General features: G+C 39.3%; 1 protein-coding gene across 2 annotated transcripts; it reads right to left on the bottom strand.

Annotated features, from left to right (window-relative positions):
• Positions 1-442: 442 nt before the first annotated feature.
• LOC101743393 (uncharacterized) lies at positions 443-17,461 on the bottom strand. Of its 2 annotated transcripts, none has more exons than XR_009975900.1 (11): positions 16,846-17,077; positions 15,804-15,979; positions 13,254-13,416; positions 11,485-11,533; positions 10,295-10,520; positions 9,018-9,164; positions 6,958-7,513; positions 6,472-6,569; positions 5,331-5,466; positions 2,391-4,674; positions 443-2,115 (listed from the first exon to the last, which is right to left on the bottom strand). XR_009975900.1 is itself a non-coding variant. In XM_004925577.4 (11 exons), the coding sequence occupies exons 1-10, from the start codon at positions 16,850-16,852 to the stop codon at positions 4,619-4,621; spliced, it is 1,614 nt and encodes a 537-aa protein (XP_004925634.1). In that variant the 5' UTR covers positions 16,853-17,461; the 3' UTR covers positions 443-555; positions 4,612-4,618. The 2 variants fall into 2 exon arrangements, 1 of the variants encoding a protein (XP_004925634.1); XM_004925577.4 differs by having other exon boundaries at positions 443-555; positions 4,612-4,674; positions 16,846-17,461.
• Positions 17,462-25,989: the final 8,528 nt, after the last annotated feature.

The raw sequence follows: 25,989 nt of genomic DNA, 5'->3' as shown, positions 1-25,989 counted from the left end.
CAACAAAGCAAATGCACCACCCACCCTGAGATATAAGTTCTAAGGTCTCACTCTCAAGTATAGTTCCTTCAAACCGAAACGCATTACTGCTTCACGGCAGAAATAGGCGGCTGGTGGTATCTACCCGCGCGGACTCACAAGTGGTCCTACCACCAGTAAACTTTTGTTTTTAGCACTAGCATGTTTTAATTTTTTCCGCATGCTTGGTTGTTGTTGTTGCACAGTTGTACTCTTACGCTTTTGCGTAGTTTTCACTTGGAACGTCAACAGACGGGGTGGATTTAGATTGAAGAAGGAATAAGAAAAGGAAGTCCTAATAAGACGTTACCCCACGTTAGGTAGACGGTTCGCAGCCCAAACAATCAAGGTTTTGATTTAATATCCGATAGTATTTTCTGAGATCAACAATTTTTATTATGATGTTTTAAAATAAAACCACAAATTAATTTCATCATTTAATGTGCAAGTGATCGTGCAAGAAAAATGTGACAAGTTTTATCGAGCTTTTGCAACCTACCATACCATTAATATTATCTTCTGTCCGCCACGGCATAACTGCAATGAAATATTTTGAAGTTAGTACAAAAAAAAAATAAGACGATTGTATCTTCGGCCTTGCTCGTATATTACAACCAGCAGAAGAATCAATAAAAATATCAGAACATCACTGTAGTACTCATTGGAGATACACGATGTAGAATCACATTCAATTTCTTCAACGCTTATCTACAGGTAACGCATATCAAGTCTTGAGGTCACTCAAGATTTTTCCTGACCAATATTTTTGTAGTAAGCGCAAACTTTATATGAACAATGATCCATTCTGAGCGAAGCATTCGTTAACTTTATATTTCTGATCAATCACCAGATAAGGTTATAATGTTGCGACAAATGATGATGGTCTCATAAAAAGCGTCGAATCTCGGCATTAACTTCACGTTCTTCGGCTGGCAAACACTACTACGGCTTATGGTGAAAACCTCCATCACGGAGACTGACACAAGCCACCACGGTTCGGTCTAGCCCACGTAGTTTTTAGTACTTTAAAACGGATTCCTCATCTCTGATAATTGAGATGGTACCTAACAAGTATTATATTATTTGGATACCCTCCTATTATTGTAACATTACATTACCCATCCGTTTTGAGGTAATTTTAGTATTTAGCGTACTTTATAATGAAACGTGAATACGTCTTTAAAATTACTTCCATAGGGACGCAATCCAAAAAAAGGAATGATAACAAAATGGGGGTACAGTTTAGTGTTGTAGCTACATATCTATCATCTCCATCCAAATTTCAGTTAAACCACTGGATAGCTAAAGAATCAAAGAATTTATTACGCTAAGTAAGGACTGTAACACATCGCGCGCGGGGGAGGGGGCAGCCCCGCCATTTTGAAGGTCATTTTGCTGCGTATCGAGATTTCCATTTAGAATAACTTTCGACTCGGTGAAGCTACGACGTTCATTCAAGTTTCAATCGTCAGCTCTCGTCAAAATCTATCGATATAACTAATAAATTATATATATAACATTAGTGTAAAATTGTAACTGTGAATATAATAAGGTGTTCAAATAAAATAAAAATATCAAAAAATATATAATGTCGGCCTATAAGCGTCGAAAAGCCAAATCGAAATACAGAGATCGTATACGGTTGGAAAGGGCATCTCAACAGCAATCGAATGGTACAAATAAAACACCATATGATCGAGTCAAGCAGTGCCGGCAACGTAAAGTAATGAATGCGGCCGAGCGGATCAACGACGGTGCCAGTACATCTGCAGCTGGGACGGTTGAAATTACGCAGATGGATGATGAAATCGCTTCTGTATCGACATCGGGCTGTATTACCCGTTACGAGACGTATTCACGTACAACAAACGGCCGTGTCCATAACACAGTCACACCCCTATTATTATTTTTTATTCCACTGTGGTAATAGCGAATATATTCTATTTCTAGGATAATAATAAAAGTCAGACGACTTTTTCACAACTCAGTGATTCTGAAACTTTTACTCTAAATAAAGCGGCAACAGTCGCAGTCGTTAGGTAAAGTTGGCAAAGCACTATTGTCATATAAATGTAATGTAACGTTGAAATGAGTCGACTATTATCAAAGCCGGCAATCTGACTTTTGGACAATGATTGGTAAATCAGAAAAACGAATTATTGACTTTGTATTTGATTGGCAGTCACAAAACTCTTCGGAACGACATCTTAGATAAATAACAGGTTAACTATTAACCTTTATTTAATGCAGGTTTTGAACCGTATTCTTTGAAGGAGACGATTATATTCAAATCAATCTGTATTGACATATCAATAAAAATTTTTTGTCCAAATGCACAGATTGCCACCTTTGATAATAGATGACTCAAATACGAGTATTCGCATACTCTCATACGCATTACGGGCGAACCCTGACAATTGTCAACGTAGATTCCGTAATTATACGTTTGCGATATTACGTAATGATAAAACGATGGGATAAAATAACCCATGGAAAACACTCAGTTCACATTTTTTACTGTCGGATGATAAAATCCAGAGGGAAAAAGCTTGGTCAACGAAAGATCGTGTCAGACTTTTTACAATGCAAGACATATATTAAATTTTATGTTGCTTATAAAACTGATGTCAATTGTTTCGAAGAGCCCCAAAAATTACCAGACTAATAATAGATGACTGAACCAACATTTATTATAATCACTGTCTACAAGACACATACACACGCAACTATAATCCTTTTTGGGCACAATGCCCAAAGTATTTGAATCCAAAAACTGCCTACTATCGATATTCCTATTGCTTATTATTCGCCGTACTTGCGATATATTGTTGGCCTTCACTAAATGTGTCCTATGGCTGAATAGAGCCGACAAAAACACATCGTCACACACACGTCGATACGCTCAAGTTAGTAAGCTAATAATAAAAGTCACCAGAAGCAAATGGAGGCATCATAACATTTCAAATCAAAGATCTATTGAAACATCAATAATAAAGAAACAAACACAGGCCAAGTATCCGGTTGCGTGGTGTGTCGCTAGAGGCCTAAGTCCAATAGTGGACTGAAATAGGTTCTTAATGATGCTGATAAACACAAGTAAACCAGCGAACCAAAATAAAACCAAGGCCAGTCATGAAATAATACAGTGGTAACTCTCCGATGAATAAATACATAAAGCATAGTTAATATAGTGTTAGGTATAAGGGATGCTCTCTTTACGAGTTCTATGTTTTTGCCTCCTTGGGTGAAACGCATCACGTGGTAGACAATAAATTCTCTGATGACGAAGACATTAAGAATGATGCTCCATTTAAAACGAAGACCGAATTCTTATTGTGCTCTGTCAAGCAAAGAACAGGAGAACTATGATACATCAACGCTCTCCAAGACGCCTGGCACGGTCATTTAAAAATTGCAACGGCAAACTGCCATTTGGCTTGGCACAGTTAGATAGTTTGAACAAATCCAGGCTTAGCGTGTTTCCAATCTTCGTCTTCTTCAAGTCCGCGTGTTGATATCGAGCGAGAATGTTGCGTTAATTGCCGCGAGTATGCCACGTCTTTCAGAGCTGACGCGCCGGAGATATTTCAAGCTGCTATGTGTATTGGCATCGCGAAGTGGTGAGGGTATTTCGTAGAAACAAACACCCAGGTGAGTTGTTCAGGACGAGGCCGCCACACTGATTTGTGGAGTAACGGACATTTTCTGTGTATTGATGCAGGAGATGGCTGGCGATTGTGGTGACGAAGGCGATTTATCTTCGTTGGTTATCAAAATTCGTAGAAATGTTACGAAGACAAAGAAAATTATCTTCCAAGCTGATGTCTTCGCTGTCTATTCTGTTTTTTTTTTATTGCTTAAATATATGGACGAACTCACGGTCTACCTAGTGTTAGTTTCATAATACAACGGCTGCCTCACCCTTCAAACCAAAACGCATTACTGCTTCACGGCAGAAATAGGCAGTGTGGACCTACCCGCGCGGACTCTCAAGACGTCCTACCACCAATAATTACGCAAACAATTTTTTTTTCGGGTTTAAATTAGGCACATTACACGGGAGTAATACCGTGGTGGTCATTCGTGAACATTTGTCAAGTACGTATTTCAATGGCTTTTTTTTACCTGTTTGCGGTATTGGAACATTGGCACGGTCGCATCACTCGATACGAATGCACCGGGCGTCTTGTCCTTTAGGCCACGATGACTTTAAATTAATATATTATAATATGTGAATAGTTAAGTCAGGCCATGTTCCGGTGACAAATTTGTTAAATCTACAGTCGACAACTCTAGTGGAAAACACGAACAAACAATACCTAATTGAATATGCAATTTCGAAAATGGCACATGTCGCATATTATGTCAAATACGTTTTTTCATATACATACATTTCAGTTTTGAGGCTTACCTACAGAATTTTTCTTTTGTTCACTATTACTATTAGACGTGTTTTTGATTGTTTTCTTAATTTAGTACCTTACGAATTAACAAAACGTTGGCAACACTAATACAGCTTTCATATCAAATACATCTACAGGCGAGAGAGAAACCGAAAATCTTAAATTAAAATTCGTAATTAAGTTGACTCACCGTATCTTCAGAAGTACTTCACTTCAATAGTCTGTCCGTCCACTTTGGAGCCGTCAAAGAATTCTAAGAAATTTGCTTAAGGAAATTGTTGGAGATTGTACTATTCGGATTTTTTTAAACAAAGGTCGTACGGTAACGGCTGTCCGTAAACTTTAAAGTGAAGAGCCCCATCGCCAGCATTGAGACATTAGGTTGAAGTCCTAATTACATTGGTGCAATGGTACCTTTTCAATGCCCGATTTTTATGTTGAGTGTTTGAAGTGAGTGTTTGCTCATTCAAAAAACGGTGCGCGTACAGCTTGGTGCACGTGAATGAAGTACAACTTCTTTTTCGACGTGTAGTATTGTGTTTTTCTTCATTCTTCATCCTTAAATCAGATTTCTCTTGTAATAGTCAACGCTATGTATAAGAGATGCGACACCTTTAACATTTATATTATACATATTTTAAATTATATATAGAAAAATAAATATATATATTTAAATACTTCATTAAAATATTGGACGCTACTCGTTGCTAACACTCGCGCTGGCCTGCAACAGGTATACTAGGCGGTTGCGTTTGAGTGCAACGCATTCACTCTCACTCTATCTCTTTCTATTCCCTCTCCCCAAGAGCGTTAAATGTTTAACGCAGCCTAGTTGGAAGTCGCATTAGAAGTTACACTTCAACAACGCGAAGCAGTTCGCCCTGCCCCGCTGGTTTCCACAAAGGATACTGACACAACGCTCGGCGTCGCGCACGTTGAAGAAGCTGACGATCGCCCGACCCATGCCCAGCACATCCACGAACTTCACCTCGCCGACCTCCCGCATCTTGTTGCTGAGGGCCTGGAGGTCCACGCTCGGAGGCAGCTGGAAATAAAACGTCACAAGCCAGCTTCAGCACCGGACGTTACTGGTGGTAGGACCTCTTGTGAGTCCGCGCGGGTAGGTACCACCTATTTCTGCCGTGAAGCAGTAATGCGTTTCGGTTTGAAGGGCGAGGCAGCCACTATATTGAGACCTTAGAACTTATATCTCAAGGTGGGTGGCGCAATTACGTTGTAGATGTCTATGGGCTCCAGTAACCACTTAATACCAGGTGGACTGTGAGCTTGTGGCGACTCACGCGCCTACCTAATACAGTTAGAAGCAGAACTACTACAACTACTTCTACAAGCTCGTCCATCCATCTAAGCAATAAAAAAATAAAAAAAATAAACGGCCCTCATCAGTACCGAGCGGTCGCGCTGGTAGCGGCGACTCGCACGCCATCTATCGTGAATCAGTCGTACTGGTACAGATACCTCCTCTGATAATCGTAGAAAACGAAAAAAAAAACTATGCTTTCATTTGCTACAAATTTCGATAATAGATTAGAAAAGGGGGTAGTTCGAATTAATTGAATGGCTTTATGCAATAAATGAGCAAGTTTTTTTTTTATATTGGATGGTAGAAAAAAAAAAAAAAAAGATATGTCTACATCTTTGTAGTGGATACCGTGGCTCGTGGACAACAGCAATACCGGGGGTACGGACAAACCGCTTCCTAAGAACAATAATGTCTGTAAATTACTTTATTACAAGCGATACCAGCGAACAAGTTAATTCCACTTCACACTTGACGAATTAATGTGCACCAAATGAGAAAATATATTGGTTAAGGAACTGTGACAGGACAACGGTTTTTTTAAAAATCTGATTTCAGCAATATTTTTTCTCCTTCCATACTCTTCTATCATAGATCATTCCTTCGCTCACTTGCCTTTTACACATATCATCTTTCACGCAATCCATCAATTTTTTCTTAGGTCTACACTTAAAACTCTGTTACCAGTTGTCAAATTTGAAAAAAAGAAAAGAAACAATTTCTCCTTACATAACTAAAGACCACCATGCTGGTCGATTGCTTGGTGTTGTCAGATTCAAATGCGTGTACGGACTGCGCGGAGGGGGCGGCCCTGCTGTCTCGCTTATCTAAAAAAAAAGTTACATCAGGATAATATCCGGGTTCCAGCGCCAGCGCGAGTAGATAGCGCTTCTTTAATGGTGGTAGGACCTCTTGTGAGTCCGCACGGGTAAATACCACCACCCTGCCTACTTCTACCGTGAAGCAGTAATGCGTTTCAGTTTGAAGGGCGGGGCAGCCGTTGTAACTATACAGAGACCTTACAACTTATATCTCAAGGTGGGTGGTGCATTTACGTTGTAGATGTCTATGGGCTCCATTAACCACTTAAACACCAGGTGGGCTATGAGCTCCTCCACCCATCTAAATAATAACCATGTAGTCCATTGTCTTACATCTAAGGCAGTAAACAAAATAATATATAAAGAAACTTGAGCGTATTAGCGCTGCTATTACCGTCGACCGCCTGCCTGCTGTAGTTACCATCGAGTGCCGAGGTGTCTTCGAACTGCTTAGTTTGGATGACGTTCCACTGCGCGCTGGTCTGGTCCCAGCGCGACACTTGCTGGGCGTTCATCATGGCCAGGCCGTATTCAGTGGCCGCCTGCATCTGAGCGGCGCTGGTCTTCATTTGGGGCACGGCAACGAAGGTCTGGTTCGTGAACGGCTGCACCATGACCGGTATCTGAGCTTGGTTGAGGACCGGCGCGACCTGCTGCTGGACGACGGCCTCGAAGCCACTGTTTGCATTCTGCATCTCTTTGTATTTGTTCAGATCGTTAACCTGATTCTGCTTTTGTATGTCTTCCTTCAAGTTTTCGAGGAGTTGCTTGATGGGCCGCATCTCGAGGTGGACTCTTACGCCCCTGAGGGGTTCGCCGTCGACGCCCAGGCCCGGGCCGAAGCCGCCCAGACCGTTCGGAAGGTTGTTTGGGAACGGACGCGGCGCGGTGTCCATCTGGACCAACATCCGTTTGTTGTAAAGCTCTTGTCTGTTTAGCATCGCGATTGCCTGAACGTCATCGAAAACAATACATATTATTATAGTGTATGTATACGTATACCGTCTTTGCGGCAAATTTTAAATGTGACATTTTACAACGCCGATTGATCTCCACGTTCGGATCCATCAAATGACAGAGCGAAGCTACATCGCATGCACAGCACATCGATAACGAACGGGAGCCGAGCAACACGCAACCAAGTATAGAATATTTAAACATAACCGAATTCGACAGCCGCGGGTGAAGTTCAATTATAATAAATTAACAAAGGGCCTAGTGAATCTAGAACAGTGCACGCGTCCAGGAGCTCCGTGTGGCAGTCCCAGGTGCTTATGTGCATTTACTCATTTTTTGAATCCTAGACGTGCATCGGGGACCTAGGATACCTTGCTGGGCAAGTCCCGTGTCTATTCCCGACCAGGGTTCGATTGGTTTGTCCAGACCCAGTGTGTGTGTCGTGAAGATAACCGGGTGAAACAGAACCACCGAGCTGGGGAAACCAGCGTTTGACATACATATAGTTTTGTAACAATCTGGCGTGCCCGTACGTTGAGAGAAAGAAAGTAATAAAAATAAAAATAAATCTGATTATAAATCAGCGACTTTTACAATTATTTTCTGTGTCTGTCTGTTTATTTGTTAGCGTACTTTGATACTACTAAGCGCATATGCATAGTTATACCATATATAGGATTACTTAAAGCTTTTATTTATTCTGGCTATTGTTTATGATGTACATATCGATGGAAGAAAGCGGAATTGTCGTAATTTGAAAAAGCCAACTTTACACCAGCGCCATGAAACTATTTTATATTATATTATTTTTTACTTTTTATTTTATTATACAATAATATCATCAGATAGGTTTTAGATTATCTAAGCATTTCTCTTTATACAACTTACTTATAAATCAATTTTAAACTTTCTAACTCTCTTAATATGATATGAGTTATTTTTGAAATAGTTTTATGATTTTGGTGTAAAGTTGGGCTTTTCCAGTTACGACCATTTCGCTTTCTTCCTTCGATATGTATGTTACGAAAGAAAGTCATCATCATCGTTTAAAGAAACATAACATTACCGGAATTAGTGTTCGTATTCACTTTTTTTATGTTTGCGGGATTACTGGTGACCCGGAGGCCTTTCCAGTTTCACCAGGACGGATGAGCGAGCAAAGGCTCAGCCAGAAGGGGCGGGATTTGCTAGCAGCTGCCCGAGCGTCTCCAAATGGGACCTAACAACTCAAGAGCAGCTGCTTCGCGAATGAATCTACTACCGGATCGGAATCGCGACCCGCTGAGAAGATCCGGCGAGAAACTCAGCGGGCTGATGCATGGGTTAGGTTGCACGTCGAACTCTTTGTCGAGTTCGACGAGTACGGTTACCGGAGTCCCTAAGCCTTCTCCTAGTGTTAGAGCTAAAGGCGTCTAATAGATCCGTACGATTTCGAATTGGACGATTGGAGCAAATATATATATATATAAAACAACAACAAAAATGGTTTAAAAGTACCTGCACAGCCTCCACCGGGTGGTCGTATTCAATTTTGGCCATGTACCGAGACAGCTTGTCATCCTTGACTATTATCGAGCAGCTGACTATTTGTCCGCAGTAGCCGAACACCTCGCGCAGCTTCGACTCCGTAACCAAGACGTCCAGCTGTTGAAAAGTTCTTAAGATCACATCCGGTTGCGGGGCGTGGCCAGTCGCGCGTGCTAACTGTCAGCTTTGGGGGGCGAAGCGGTCTCGCGTTGTGCTTAGCAAAGTGGGAATCAATGCAAGCGATATTTCACGGTTTACGGTAGGCATTGCTGAAGTCCATGGTCTACGATAACCAATCACCATGAGGTGGGTCGTATGCTCGTCTGCAGATACGGGCAATAATAAAACGGTGCGCGTGCAACTTGGTGCACGTGAATGAAGTGAAACTTCTTTTTCGATGTGTATGTAGTATTGTGGTTTTCTTGATTCTTCATATTTAAATCGGATTGCGATTGTAATTGTGAATGCTGTTTATAAGAGATGCGACATCTTCAACAATTATACTTTCTATATTTTAAATTATAGATAGAAAAATAAATATATATACATTTTTCAAATACTACATTAAAATACTGGCCGCTACACGTTGCTAATGCTCGCGTTGGCCTGTGACAGTATACTACGCGCATGCGTTCGAGTGTCACGCATTCAATCTCGCTCTCTCTTTCTATTCCCCCTCCCCAGGAGCGTTAAACGTTTAACGCAACCTAGTTGGAAGTCGCATTAGAAGTTACACTTCAAAAATCATGCTTTATGGTGGTTGATGGCATTCTGTGATATCTATAGTCCAACCGTTTAGATTCATACTACTACTGCTACTGCGCTATGACCCCGATCTGGATCTAGGCCTAAGCATTTAGATTCACGACTATAAAAAAATGTGTGGTGTCGTGGAACACCAGATAAGAACGAAGTTCCTTATTATAAAAATATTAATTTTAAGTTCTATTTGAGTTATAAAAAAAAATTATTCGGGTATACATTTTTTATTATGATTTATTTATTTATTAAAAACAAAAAATTGTACGTCATTACAAAGTTAAGTCGTACACTGTCTGCATTACTAATAAAAATCTTACGTTACGGACGTTTTTTCTCGGTTAGGGTGCCCCTTCGCATCGTACCATAAAGAACTTCGTGACAAAAAAAAAAACCAAACAAAACCCAATTTCCTTACCTTGAACGTTAAATGGCGTTTGCAAGTCCCCTAGATCACGACAGCTAATTTGTATCGATAAATTACTTACGTTCCCAATGAAGATCTTGTTTAGTAACGGCAGCTTTATGTTCAAAGACTCCAAAAAGTTCAAACTGAGTCCGTATGTTTCATGTTTCGAGCTTTGGGCGTCGCTCGTTTGCTCCGTTGCGGTGTTCGCGTTCATTTGCGGCTGCGACTGGTGCGATTGCTCGGCTTGCTGTACCGGATTTTGGTAATCTTGCGTTTTCTGGCTTGACTGAGTTCTCTGTTTCGAACTAAAATTACGATACAAAACTCTCTTATTGTAGACCGTGAAGGCAATGTTGATTGTTTAATTGGTTATTTCTGTCTTTTTTTCCCCTACCTATGCTGATAGCTTTGAGAGGCTATATCAGCTTCGCCCTAACGTGTAGGTGAGCTCACGGGGCTCAAACCGGAGTGTGGCCAACACTGGCCCTAGCAAGAGCAGTGCTTCGCAGAATCTACTACCGGATCGGAAACGCGACCCACTGAGAAGATGCGGCGAGAAACTCAGTGAGCTGTGTCTGTGGGTTAATTTGCTAGTCGAGCCTTTCGTCGCAAGCGACGGGTTCGATGAGGACGGTCACCGGTACTTGTGGTATTTCTGTCTATATCTGAATATATTACGTAAATAACTAATAATCGAATAATTCACAATGTATTGTGACTTTCATATATGGATTAAAACACTTAATTAATTAATAAGCATTATTTAATATGAGCGCACACCCAACCGAACACTTAAGAAAAAGACAAGAAGGAAGTTGAGTAAAGAGTGAGATAGCTACATTTTAGAATGACAGGTGTCGAATGCGTTTAGAAATTGGTTTAATATCTCACGGTGACACTTAAACTTAGATATTAATTCAATCGAATTTCGCCCCTAGTTCTTACACCATAGAGCGTTAAATGCGTTAGTGGTTATTGACGCATAAGCGTTTGGATAAATTCTATTTGCTCATTTACGGAAAACCTCTTAGGCCAGAGTCTGTTAAGCGGTATACGACCAACAATGGGATAGGACTACTTCACATAGTATGTGTTTCATCACTGAACGCTAAATTGGTTTTGGTGAGAGGTTTCCCCACATATTTAGGCGGGCAATGTAACTGTTGTGGTCTTATCGGATTTCGGAGTGCATTGCCAAATTATATCAAATTTGAAAACTTCATATCAGATATAATATGTGTAATAAATAATAATATATAAAAAACTCACTGTTTAAAGATGTTTCTGTTCATATTCCTTTTCTTGTTGAATAGATTATCTGAAATATTTTTATTTCATATGTCATAAATCGGAAGAGATGTGTTGAACATTTCTCAGTTCTCAAGTTTCCTTCGTATTTAAAAAAAAATCCTTTGGTAACACAATCATCCTTTCGACAAAAGGCGGTTTGCGATGCGGCCATAGGCCATCAATGGCATTTAAAAATGAATCATCACCTACCAAATAAAATCAACTTATTGCTCCGAAACACAAAGTTTATATTGTTTCCATAAAGAGTAAGAATTTCAATTTTGCCAAACTTGACATTTTGGCATCATTAGCGACACCTATCCAGCAGAACCAATAAAGAGATAAAATACATATAGTTTCCAACAAGACCATTTTGACCAACACTTTTAAGGAAAGACATCCTTAAAGTGATATTCCTTCACATTACAGTAATAGCACGTATTCTAGGCTCACTCAAAAATACACATTGTTTCAGATACGTCACAATCAGGGTACGCATTAAGAGGGGGTCAGGGGCTATAGTGCCACAGCACCCAAGTTGTGGATTTCACCAATAGAGTTCCACTTCGGGTATGCACCCTCTTTTTTTGTGTTAAGTCCAATACGTACCGCCCAATAGCATCGGCGAAGTAGCATTTGTACTTACTGGTCCGAACACCGATTTTCGTGATGCACCAACTCTTACTTACCATAATAGGAAACTCCTCGATCTTAATAACAATACAATCAGGAAAACTATATTGTATACAAGTTTACACATTACAGAGCGGCTCTCCTCTATTTGTCAAGATTGAACACTCAGCTTTTTCGGACATATCATGCGGTCCCCAAGACATAACTCTGGTAAAGCTTCTCATTCTTGGTCAAGTGGAGGGGAAATGAGCCAAAGGTCGAACACTATAAGGAGGGCAGTGGGGGCAGCATCCAACAGAGTCCACATTGCAGCAGACCAATCTTTATGGAAATACATACATGTAGTTGCGATCCTCAGGAATAAGCAAATGACCAAGAAGAAGAAGACATAAGTTTTCAACAAGAATATTTGTTCAGACACACCCTAGAATATATTATTTTTGGACTCAGTAGTAAGATTCACTGAAATGTCCAGTTCGCTAAGGCATAACTTGGTAAATATTCTTGAAGAGAACATTGTAATTGTTCTACTAGTAGGTGGTGATTACCATTCTTTAGCTTAACTTCAAAAATCACTCATAACACTTTTTAGAGAAAATATTTAAATGCTACCAAAAATTACTAATCTTAAGGAAATAGATCTTCGTTTCGTATGGCCTTCATATCATAAATATTACCATTTGTCAGTAAATATACACTGTCTGTTTGAAATAGTATTTTCCCAAGCTCAAGTTTAATTTTCCCAAACATTCCTACCTCATTTATCAATTTCCAGTCTAATTTCCTCAAAGCAGTGTAACAATGCCACTGTTTTTACCACCCCACTGTTGTTTGTAAGGGGACAAGAACAATAAGACTTTGTTGGTCATGCACATAAACATTGTACATTACCAACGAGAACATGAGACCGACAAGACAAGCAAACCTCCTGGCTCCTTGACAGCTAACTCTATGGCCCTAAGTTGGCTCCAGTCACTTTTTAATCTTTGTAATACTAAGTGGACTGTGAATCGCATCATACAAAATTAATATAACAATGGCCTTTCTTCCTTAGGTTATTGATGAAAAATGGCTTCATCTCATCTGAAAATAGATACAAAAAAAAAAAATTATACCAGTGTCCAAATTTATGAAAAGTCTTTTTCCATCAATTTCCACATTTTCTAGCTCCATCAAAGCCAAATTGCATATGTAAGAATTTGCAAATTTGACCAGACATGAAGGGTCACCGTTGTCTTCTATGAAAAGTAACACAAATTTTATATTTTCTGGTATTGTCTGTAACAATAAACTTAGTCATTACTGATGTTTCCCAAAGCAATAATGCAGATGTTTGTTCACGATTGACTTCCATGGTGAAGGAATAACATCGTGTGATAAAAATCAAACCCGCAAAATTATATCTTGCGTAATTACTGGTGGTAGGACCTCTTGTGAGTGCGGGCGGGTGGGTACCACCGCCCCGCCTATTTCTGCCGTGAAGCAGTAATGCGTTTCGGTTTGAAGGGTGGGGCAGCCGTTGTAACTGTACTGAGACCTCAGAACTTATATCTCAAGGTGGGTGGCGCGTTTACGTTGTAGATGTCTATGGGCTCCAGTAACCACTTAACATCAGGTGGACTGTGAGCTCGTCCATCCATCTAAGCAATAAAAAAGATAAAAAAAGAAAGATATGCTTAAAATCTTAATTTAGCTATCAGAACAGATCCATAGTTCCACAGTATCACAGTATAGTACAAACAAAAAATATTACTTTCATTTCTCTTCTCTAATGGTTTTTTTTTAAATTAATTTTTATTGCTTAGATGGGTGGATGATCTCACAGCTCACCTAGTGTTAAGTGGTTACTGGAGCCCATAGACATCTACAACGTAAATGTGCCACTCACCTTGAGATATAAGTTCTAAGGTCCCCCCTGCCCCATCCTTCAAACCGAAACGCATTACTGCTTCACGGCAGAAATAGGCAGGGCGGTGGTAGCTACTCGTGCGGACGGACAAGATGTCCTACCGCCAGTAATTACGCAAACTTTAATTTTTATTAAATGATGTTGTCCCTCACCGTGGAAGTCAATCGTGAACATTTGTTAAGTACGTATTTCATTGGAAAAACTGGTACCCGCCTGCGGGATTCGAACACAGTTGTGTCGCTAGATAAGAATGCACTGGACGTCTTATCCTTTAGGCCACAGCAACGAAGGCCTCTTTTGTTGTAAAACAACTTTTTTTTGGTTTAGTTCAGTATCATATACCTGATTGATACCAATAAAAATTGTGTGAAATAAAAAAAATGTATTTGTTAATAATCATGATAATTTTTGACAGATTGCCTGACTATCTACAGGGTGGACCAGAAAGGCGTGCGAATTTCAAAATCACATTACTCGCGACGGGAAAGCGGGAGCGGGGTGCGGGTAGTGGGGATAGGTTCCTTGGTTCTCGGAAATTCAGTTGCCATGGAGCGTTTTACCGGTGAGCAGCGTGCTTTTTGTGTGAAAGCGTATTACAAAAATGGCGATTCGGGCACTATTGCGCGGCGTTTATTTCGTTAAGCTTAATTTACATGATTTAAACCAATGTCCCAGTGAAAGTGTGATCAGATCGTGGGTCAGAAAGTTTGAGTTTTCGGGTTTGACATTAAATGAAAAACCTGCGGGGCGTCCAAGGTCTATAAGAACGGAGGAGAATGTAAGCGAAGTCGCGGTGTCTGTACGGCGCGATCTCCAGCAGTCGTCCCGAAAGAGATCAGCTGAGCTCGCCATATCAAGATCATCATTAAGGCGTATTTTGACCAAAGATCTTAAATTACACCCATATAAACTCCAATTAGTACAGGAATTGAAACCAAATGACCACCATTTACGTCGTGCATTTGCCGAAACAATGTTAGAGCGTTTTCAAAGTTTGAACAATATCCTCTTCTCGGATGAAGCTCATTTTCATTTAAGTGGATTTGTCAATAAGCAAAATTGTCTGTATTGGGCCGAAGAAAATCCCCAATTGAAACATCAAAGACCTATGCATTCGCTTAAAGTTACGGGCGGCCATGTCGGCTCATGGAATCATCGGACCCCATTTCTTCGAAAATGAGCGGGGCCAGGCAATAACAGTAAATTCTGACCGCTACACAGCAATGTTACGTGACTTTTTCTTTCCACAACTGCATAATTCTGGAGCCTATAACAGCAGGACCTGGTTTCAACAAGATGGCGCGACATCCCATACATCCAATGAGTCTTTGGCAGTTGTTAACGAAATGTTTAATGGAAAACTGATATCGCGTCGAGGGGACATTCCATGGCCTTCCCGGAGCCCAGATCTCACGCCACTGGATTTTTTTCTGTGGGGGTACCTCAAGAGTCGTGTTTACGCCAATAAACCGACGACAATTGCCCAGCTCAAAGACAATATTCGCAAGGAAATGTCAGATATCCCACGAACGATGTGCCAGCGAGTTTTCACGAATTTGAGGGCTAGATTGGAAGAGTGTGTACGTGTAGATGGCACACATCTCAGCGATGTTATTTTTAAAAAATTAAATTCCCATTTGTAATCTTTATTATAATTATATTTTTTCTTTCCTGAGCTTTGTAGTGTTTTTTATATGATTTTTTATGATCCGCTCAACTTTATGGCCCACCCTATATGTAAATAACAATGTCTTACCCTTGATTTGCATTTATCTTGGATAAAACTCTTTACTTTTTCAGCATTCCAAAACTTAGGTATAGGTTTTATGTATAATACCCTGCAGTCCATAACATTGTCATTACGACGGCGCACAATATCATTTTGTTTAGATAGATTCTTGGAGCGGACCGGGGAACGAGATCGGCTACGTCCTGAAAAATATTTTTAATATTAAGTTAATGACAGAATCATTAGCCAAATATGTCTCTATGTTCACATTCAGAACATGGCTCTGGTCCTTTAATTAGCTATTATTTTTATAACCTTAAAATATTAAATGCTAGATTAGAAACCATCTTTAGCCCAGTTGGCCACAGCAGACATCCTGTAGACACCAGTAAGTTGGATCCGCGGCAGTGACACTGCGTGTCTTCCATTACACATATCTCCTCTATTGCACAGGGAACATTTCCCTTATTTATTAAACATATAACATTGATAGTTTCCATAAAAAAAATTAAGGCAATAGATATGTTATGAGGATTTTATTGGAACGTTTTTCTTGTATGTAACGGAACTCTTACATTTCTAATTACATTCAATAAGCTCGAACAAGCTTATTATAATTTTATTAATAAGACTTTCTGGAAGATATTAATTGTTGTAAACAAAAAAGATTAGTTTTTTGTCATACGCCTTTATTAGTTTTAGTCTTAGGTTTAGTTAAGTTAAGGTTTTAATCATAACATGATTATGACCTATGAGAATGATAAGCACTTAATGAGTATAGCCGTACTCGCCCGCTTCGCTGGGCATTTAATATTAACATTATTATTTATTGTCATTATTATTAGGGAGTCCAATACTCATATAAATATTAGCCTATCCATTAAGTACAATTATTTTCTACATGGATACCAAGTTCCAAGTCAATCGGATGCATGGTTCAGTAGTTAGAACGGAACATCCGTAGAAACCACTGTAGATATTAGTATAGATTTCTTTGGATTTTGTAAAAGTAAAGTAAAGTAAAAGCATTGATTGATAAAAATAACAAAAGGACAATTAAGTTACTTACCATACATGACGAAATAGGAATAGAATTACCAAAAATTAATCTACAAATTTCCTATCTTTTCATTTATTTTTAACAAATGTGTAGGTACCGCATGTAATTACTGTAGCTCTTAGATTTTCGTGTGTAGTGTGTAGTTCGTAGTGGTTCGTAGTTTCGTAGTTTTTTCTGTCATTAATTTACCGAATGTCTCAAACAGTGTTCTGTCTGTGGTCTCAATTAATAAAGCGTGTAATCTATGGTTTAGTGCATAGATTGTTCATTTTTTTAAGGGGTTTTGTAACCTGGTAACTAAAGCCTTTAGGTCAAGTCTTATTTTAATTTTAATGAAAGCCTTTTTAATATGAAAACTGATATTATGAAATGAAGTTGATTATTATGAAAAATGGCAAGAAATGAAATGAAACGAAAAAGAAATGAAATGAGATGATATGGGATGAAATACAATCTCAGTAAAATGGTGGTCATTTACTGAGATTTTATCAGTGGACTTTTTGGAGGATCCCGAGAAATTTATCCAGCGGATTTATTTCATTTTCCCACCTTTGTGCAATTTCACAGATATTAAACAGTTAATAAACCACCCCTATTACACGCTTAAACCTGAAGAAACACACCCTAAATAGACATAATAAAACAAATCACACAACTTCACTCCTCGCGTTTCCGCCAAAAAGTCAGTGACAACAAACAACAATGAGGAAGTTTCTAATTTCATAAAAACAAAAAATAATTATATAAATTTAAAGACAATACAAAAATATTAAACCTAGTAAAAAATTACTTGAATATCTCTAAAAATGACGACACTGTGAATTTTTTAATATCACCCACACGAAAATAAAAAGCCGCGCGATCCATTCCCGGTCTTACGTCACAAGTCTCGTAGGCCACCCTGTGCGGGGCGGAACGCACCAGAACTGTTTATCTGGGCAGGGATATCGTGTTTTATGTTCGCATTACTATCTCAGAACACTATTTTAATTATTTATATTTATTTTATTAAGCCACTGGTACTATTTTCCCATGAGAGTTAAGGAAATATCTAAATAAGACATACATAACCACGATCACTCCGCTAGAAGTGTACGACTGAGAAGAAAAGAAAGACTATTTCAGACGTGGTGTGTGTGGTTTTACACTTTTTGACTAACAATCTGTTGAATACACGTGTAGAAATATGAGGCGAAAAGGCTTCAAAGTAAGTGACTGCCTACATACCTACCTACAAATTTTTTTTTTTTTTTTGCTTAGATGCGCGGACGAGCTCACAGTCCACCTGGTGTCAAGTGGTTACTGGAGCCCATAGACATCTACAACGTAGACGCGCCACCCAACTTGAGATACAAGTTCTAAAGTCTCATATATTAGTATAGTTTGTATAGTTTTGTAGTCGTCGTGGCCTAACGGATAAGGCGTCCGGTGCATTCGCGTTGAAGCGATGCACGGGTGGTCGAATCCCGCAGGCGGTTATCAATTTTTCTAATGAAATACGTACTCAACAAATGTTCACGATTGACTTCCACGGTGAAGGAATAACATCGTGTAATAAAAATGAAACCCGCAAAATTATAATTTGCGTAATTACTGGTGGTAGGACCACTTGTAAGCCAGCACGGGTAGGTACCACCTCCCCGCCTATTTCTGCCGTGAAGCAGTAATGCGTTTCGGTTTGAAGGGTGGAGCAGCCTTTGCTATACTTGAGACCTTAGAACTTGTATCTCAAGGTGGGTGGCGCATTAAGTTGTGGATGTCTATGGGCTCCAGTAACCACTTAACACCAGGTAGGCTGTGAGATCGTCCACCCATCAAAGCAATAAAAAAAAATTGTTACAACGGCTGCCCCACCCTTCAATCCGAAACGCATTACTGCTTCACGGCAGAAATAGGCAGGGCGGTGGTACCTACCCGTGCGGACTCACAAGAGATCCTACCACCAGTAAATATTTATAAAAATATAAAAGTAAATATAAAAAAGTCCATATTTTATCTGCCGTACTTTTACATCTTATTTATTACCGTTTTATTTGTATTTTGGTAAGAAACTATCTACGGAAATACAATACCACACCTCTCTTAGTATTATATACTTACTGGTGTACCAGTAGGATGACATTCCGCCCCCACATCAAGACGGTACGCGACCGTGCCGCCTTCATTCTAGGACGTCTCTACCCGATGATATGTAGGCGAAGTAAAATGTCCCTTAGAAATAAGGTGACACTCTACAAAACTTGCATACGCCCCGTCATGACCTATGCAAGTGTAGTGTTCGCTCACGCGGCCCGCATACACTTAAAATCATTCCAAGTCATTCAATCCCGTTTTTGCAGGATAGCCGTCGGAGCCCCGTGGTTCGTCAGGAATGTCGACCTCCATGACGACCTGGACTTAGAGTCCATCAGTAAGTATCTGCAGTCGGCGTCCATACGCCACTTCGATAAAGCGGCACGACACGAGAACCCTTTCATCGTGGCCGCCGGTAACTACATTCCCGATCCTGCGGACAGAATGGAAAGCAGTCGACGTCGCCCAAAACACGTCATCTCGGATCCTCCCGATCCACTAACGGTGCTTTTAGGTACTTCCAGCACCGGTCACCGTTCTCGTCGAACCCGTCGCTTGCGACGAAGGGCTCGACAAGTAAATTAACTCTCAGACACAGCCCACTGAGTTTCTCGCCGGATCTTCTCAGTGGGTCGCGTTTCCGATCCGGTGGTAGATTCTGCGAAGCACGACTCTTGCTAGGGTTCGTGTTAGCAACATCGTCAGGTTTGAGCCCCGTGAGCTCACCTACTAAAGTTAGGGTTACGCTGACATAGCCGCTAGGGCTATCAGCTTAGGTAGGAAAAAAAAAAAAAAAAAAACGGTATAATATCCTGGTGGTAGGACCACTTGTAAGCCCGCACGGGTAGGTCCCACCTTCCCGCCTATTTCTGCCGTGAAGCAGTAATGCGTTTCGGTTTGAAGGGTGGAGCAGCCTTTGCTATACTGAGACCTTAGAACTTGTATCTCAAGGCGGGTGGCACATTTACGCTGTAGATGTCTATGGGCTCTAGTAACCACTTAACTCGTTTTTTTTATTGCTTAGATGAGTGGACGAGCCCACCTGGTGTTAAGTGGTTACTGGAGCCCATAGACATCTACAACGTAAATGCGCCACCTACCTTTAGATATGAGTTCTAAGGCCTCAGTACAGTTACCGTCATTATGTTGCGTGTTGCTTTTTAGACGTAACGTTCTGACGCTGTCTTGAGATACTTTAGTTTCCAATACATTATGATCCGTTACCAAGAAAACTGTTCCGGAAACTGTAATCGAAACTTCGAAAACAACAAACACGATTTTAAACGAAAATAAAAGTAATGAAGAGACTGAACAGATTATAAGCGTATGTTACGAAGATTGTGCCGCCAGCCAGAGAAGTTGGAAGCACACTATAGCTCTAGTTATGTGGCTGAACCGAACCGAACCGAAGAATAACCAACCATCTTCCACGTCTGTGAAATATTATTGGACAAAAGTAAAGCTTTCTGTTGTTGGAAGTAACATATAATTTATGAAAACTGCTGATTTGATTACACCGATATAAAAAAAAAACTATGGTTCCGAAGGTTGTTGTGCCTTCTGAATTCGTCGCATGAGTTTCCACTGAAAGAGACCGGCAGATTAACAATGTCTGAAGTTTCTGTAATATCGTCACTAATGTCGTTGCTTTGGAGTATTTCATTGCCTGAAGATTTAATATTTTTCTGCCTGAATTTTGTTTGACCTTTATCTTTTTTTGCCCATTTTAAATACTTGTGTGCCCTTATTTTTGTTTTTATTTAAAATGTAATTAAAGTACTTCCCTTAATAAATTTATAATTATATGAGTAGTTAAGTATCTTATTTTCGTTTCTTCTCGTGACCACGTGGCTGACCATGGACAGTCTTCAGCTGACGCTTTCTCATACCATGATCTTATCTTCGTTTCATATAAAGTACGACCTCCCAAAGCAAAATCAAAAACTCTTCTGCTGCGCAGTTTTAACGGTATGGATCTTGAAAGTCTTCGAGAAGATGCTGGCAGCATTGACTGGACTGCTTTGACGTGCTCTACCTCAATCAATGAAAAAGTTGATCAGTTCAATGCCAAGCTAACTGATCTATATGGCAAGTACGCACCCTTCCGACCAGTAAGAATTAAACATATGCCAGCGCAGTGGCTTACTGATGAAATTAAAAGTCTCTTGACCAGGAAAGCAGCTGCTAAATTAAAATATAAAAAAAACAACCCCTGACAATAGTACAAATTATCACCGAATCCGCAATCACTGCAACAGAGTGTGTAGGGATGCACAACGCCAGCATATCCATAGTGCTATCGAAAATGGTGATCCAGCTAGAGTCTGGAAATTTCTTAAATCACTGGAGATTGGAAAATTACAACATGACTCTCATCTATCACATTCGAGTATTGATTTATTAAATCAACATTTCTGTGCGTCATCTCTTTATGACGGGACAATTAAATCTAATACATTAAATCACATTTTATCTCTTCCGATCCCAAATTGTTCTCCATTTGTTTTTAATCACCTAATGGCTTGTGATGTTAAGCGGAGCATATTATCCATAACTTCCAATGCTGTTGGAAGTGACTGTGTGGCCCGTAATATGATCCTTCCTATCCTAGACCAAATCCTTCCCATTATTTGTCATATCCTGAATGAATCATTATCTAGCGGCATCTTTCCAAAGGCTTGGAAAGAAGCACAGATTTCACCATTGCCAAAAAAGCCGAATCCCACATCCTTTTCAGAATACCGTCCAATTTCCATTCTACCGTTTCTTTCAAAGCTTTTAGAACGCATTGGAGTCGAATGGCCAAAAATAGAGAATATTGGCAATCTTTAGAGGAGGCTTTTGTCGAGAGACAAGCTGTTTTGAAAACCACACCGAACGCCGAACGGAATACTTGATTATAAGTTGCATTTAAATTAATTTATTATTAAGTTAGTAATTAGTAAGTAAAACAGCAATAAAGGCTTATTATTATTATTAAGTATTAGCTGTGAAAGTGCACAAATGTGGGAAAACCGGTCATCGTTCTTGTCGCTTGCGACGAAGGGCTTCGTCGGGCCCTTCGTCGCAAGCGACGGGTTCGACGAGTAAATTAACCCCCAGACACAGCCCACTGAGTTTCTCGCCAGATCTTCTCAGTGGGTCGCGTTTCCGATCCAGTGGTAGATTCTGCAAAGCACGGCTCTTGCTAGGGTTCGTGTTAGCAACGTCGTCAGGTTTGAGCCCCGTGAGCTCACCTTCTAGTTAAGGTTACGCTAATATAGCCTCTCAAGGCTCTCAGCTTAGGTAGGAAAAAAAAATTGGGAAAATGAAACAAAGCCGCTGGACGTAACTTCTCGGGATCCTCTCAAAAGTCCACTGAAAAAATCTCAGTAAATGACCACGATTTTACTGAGATTATATTTCATCTCATATCATATCATCTTATTTCATTTCATTTCACTCCATATTATCATTTTACATAAAAATAAGAATATAAATTAAAATAAGACATGACTTAAAGGTCTTAGTTACCAGGTCATAAAATCCCTTAAACTAAGGATATAGAGGCGGAGTGACATGTAATGAGTACCTAGGTACCTACGTACGACCGGCTCAAAGATTTCTTCTACAAAGCTGTAATGTGTTCCGGTTTGAAGAGTGTCCTCTTACTGAGATTTATTAATCGAAGTGTAGATTTTTCGATTTAGAAGATCAACTGGTAATTTCAACCATAGACTATCTCAAAATTTTCACTCTCCTTTAAACTATCTCAAAATTTAAGCAGGTAAGAGGTGTGACTTTTTGGCGGGAACGCGATGAGTGGAGTTGTGTGATTTGTTTTATTTTGTCTATTTAGTGTTTCTTCGGGTTTAAATGTGTAATAACGGTGGTTTATTAACCGTTTGATATCTGTGAAAGTGCACAAATGTGGGAAAATGAAACAAAGCCGCTGGACGTAACTTCTCGGAATCCTCCAAAAAGTCCACTGAAAAAATCTTAGTAAATGACCACCATTTTACTGAGATTAGATTTCATCTCATATCATCTCATTTAATATCATCCCAGTTGATTAATGTCTCAAATTAATCATTTTCATTTCATTTCACTCCATAATATCATTTTTCATAAAATTAAGAATATACATTAAAATAAGACATGACTTAAAGGTCTCAGTTATCAGGTCATACAATCTCTTTAAAAAAAAAAAAGGTAAGAGGTGTATAATCTATGTATTAAGTGTATAATCTATGTATTAAATGTATAATCTATGGGTAAGAGGGAGCGTAAACTGTTCTTTTTAAAATTAGCGCTCGAAAACAACAGCTGCTGTTTTGTGTCAACTCATTAAATATTTTTTAATTTTACTATGTTTTAATGTCCTAAACTGCATTGTGCAAGGCTCAAGTGCCTAAAAACAAACTGTTCAATTTTTCTGGCTAGTTTGGACCAAGTGTACTCCTTCATTTGATTAATTACAACGTAAGTTTTAATTTCTGCGGCGAAGTAGTAATGCGTTTCGGTTTGAAGGGTGGAGCATCCGTTGTACCTACTGTTAAAAGTGAGACTTTAGAACTTACATCTTTAATTTACGTCGTAGATGTCTATGGGCTCCGATAACTCGTCCACCCATCTATGCAATAAAAAAAAATTAAAAGATTCGACTTCTTTTGTCGGCATAAATATTGCATTAAATCCGAAACTATATTAATACGGTGCGTTTCTTTAGAGAACCACAGAAAATAAATAAGTACCCACACTATTAAATCGTTTACATACATATAATTCTATTATCACAATGCAAATCGTTTATCTCGATCAAAACTTGCGTAAAGCAATTCTGTAAATAATAATTTTCTTCAGCCAATCTCAACGCTTGGATTCTTGCGTCGTTTCGTTTTTGTATTGACAAATAAATTAGTTTTCTCATGATTCGATTATACTTTTCCAAGCTTTTTATTTTGTTTTCGCAGGGGACATACATATTTTTGATTATACGTAAGTTTTTAACAATACGGGTATGCAGCGTATTATTTTAAATCAATATTTGCTATGCTTTTGTGTTTCTGTATCAGACATTTTATTTGGACAGATATTTTTAACAGATATTTTATTTGGACAAGGGCTTGGTTCCCCGGCCCGTAATTATAAATCCACAAAAGCAGTACACTTTTTTCTTTCTGGTATTTAAAAATAAAGCAATTGTATTGCTAAAACCAGTTTTTTAATTGGCAAGCTTGAAGTCTAGCGTCGTGTAATTGTTTCTTAAGAATAATGTTTTTTTCTTTCAACTCAATGGCTCTGCTCATATCCTGATGTTGTTTGTTAGTTGCTTCCCGCAATTTTATCTGTAGTTTTCGTCTTTCATCTAAAGCCTTATTCAAATTGGAATTTAGGACACTTGATGTTTTCTTCGCTACCGTTCCGACGAATTTTTGCTTTTTCATTCTTTTTATGTAAACAACTTGTAAATTTCTATGAAACGCCAAATTATGTTTAATTTCATTCAATAACCTTTATTTTGACTTGTGTCTGTCGGAATAATATTAAGCGTATTGTCTATGGTCAGAATCACGAAGGTCTCAAATCTTAGAAAAAGTTCAAGGCAATTAAGTAGGTATATAATGTTTTTTTATTGCTTAAATGGGTGGACGAGCTCACGGCCCATCTGGTGTTAAGCGGTAACTGGATCCTATATACACCTACAACGTAAATGCCGCCATCTACCTTGAGATATAAGTTCTAAGGCCTCAGTATAGTTACAACGGCTGCCCCACCCTTCAAACCAAAACGCGTAGCTGCTTTACGGCAGAAATAGGCAGGGTGGTGGTACGTACCCGTGCGGACTCACAAGAGGTCCTACCACCAGTAATTCCGCAAATTATAAATTTTTACTAAACGATGTTATTCCTTCACCGTGGAAGTCAATCGTGAACATTTGTTAAAGTACGTATTTCACTAGAAAAATTGGTATTTGTCATCCGGAATGCACCGGATATCTTATCAAACTTGTCAAACTTTTACAAATATTTAGCTAACGATTTCACGACATGCATACAAAATTACAGATTTAAAATGTATTTCTGTAGCTTTAACAAGCTCAGCGCAAATACAAATTACCTGAGCGCAAATATTCTCATGGGACGTTTAATTCACTTTGTAACCCGTTTACTTTAGAATACTTTCTTCTTTAAGCTTTATTTAAACATTTGCTACAATGCCCAATGCAACTGATCGCCTTCTAGGGTTATCTGAATTTTGCACCGTATTGGGAATGCTTTGAGGAATTGGTTGAAATGTTCCCATAATGTCACAATCTCTAAGCCTGCCACTGGAATAGAGCTAAACTAATACAAAGTAAATGCTGCCATCCTCGTTAGCACACTGTCCAGCCCGACTTTTAGAACGGACTTATGCTTTGCGTAGAAATGATAACATGACCATCTACTAAATTAGTAATGTACGACATAGATAGAAGTCGTCGTATCCTAAACAACAAGACGCCTGGTGCATCGGTATCGAGAGATGTGAGTGTGCCAATGTGCGAATCCTGCAGGTAGGTCGCAATTTTTCTATTGAAATACGTACATAACAAATGTTCACGATTGATTTCCACGACGAAAGAATAATATCGTGTAATATTTAATTCATCATCATCATCAGCCCGTGGCAGTCCACTGCTGGATTTAATTCAAACCCACAACGATTATAATTTGCGTAATGACTTGTGGCAGGGCGTGTTGTAAGCTCGCACGGGTAGGCTACCACCACCCTGCCTTTTTCTGCCGTGAAGCAGTAATGCGTTTCGATTTGAAGGGTGGGGCAACCGTTGCACTGTGAAGTTGAGACTTAGAACCCATGTCTCAATGTCGATGGTGGTACTTACGTAGTAGCGGTCTATGGGCAATCACTTAACATCAGGGTAGATGTGAGCACGTCCACCCTATCCACCACCAAGCAATAAAATAAAATAAAATATTTAAATAACTCGCTCGCTCAAACACTCCAAAAAATTTCCCGCCTAGAATTACAAAGATCCATACATAATACAGATTAAATATAATATATATATTTTGACATGTTGCCAGTCATAGATTACAC

Source organism: Bombyx mori, chromosome 21, assembly GCF_030269925.1.
Source record: "Bombyx mori chromosome 21, ASM3026992v2".
NCBI classification, from domain to species: Eukaryota; Metazoa; Arthropoda; class Insecta; order Lepidoptera; family Bombycidae; genus Bombyx; species Bombyx mori.
This window is presented reverse-complemented; position numbering and strand designations above follow the sequence as displayed.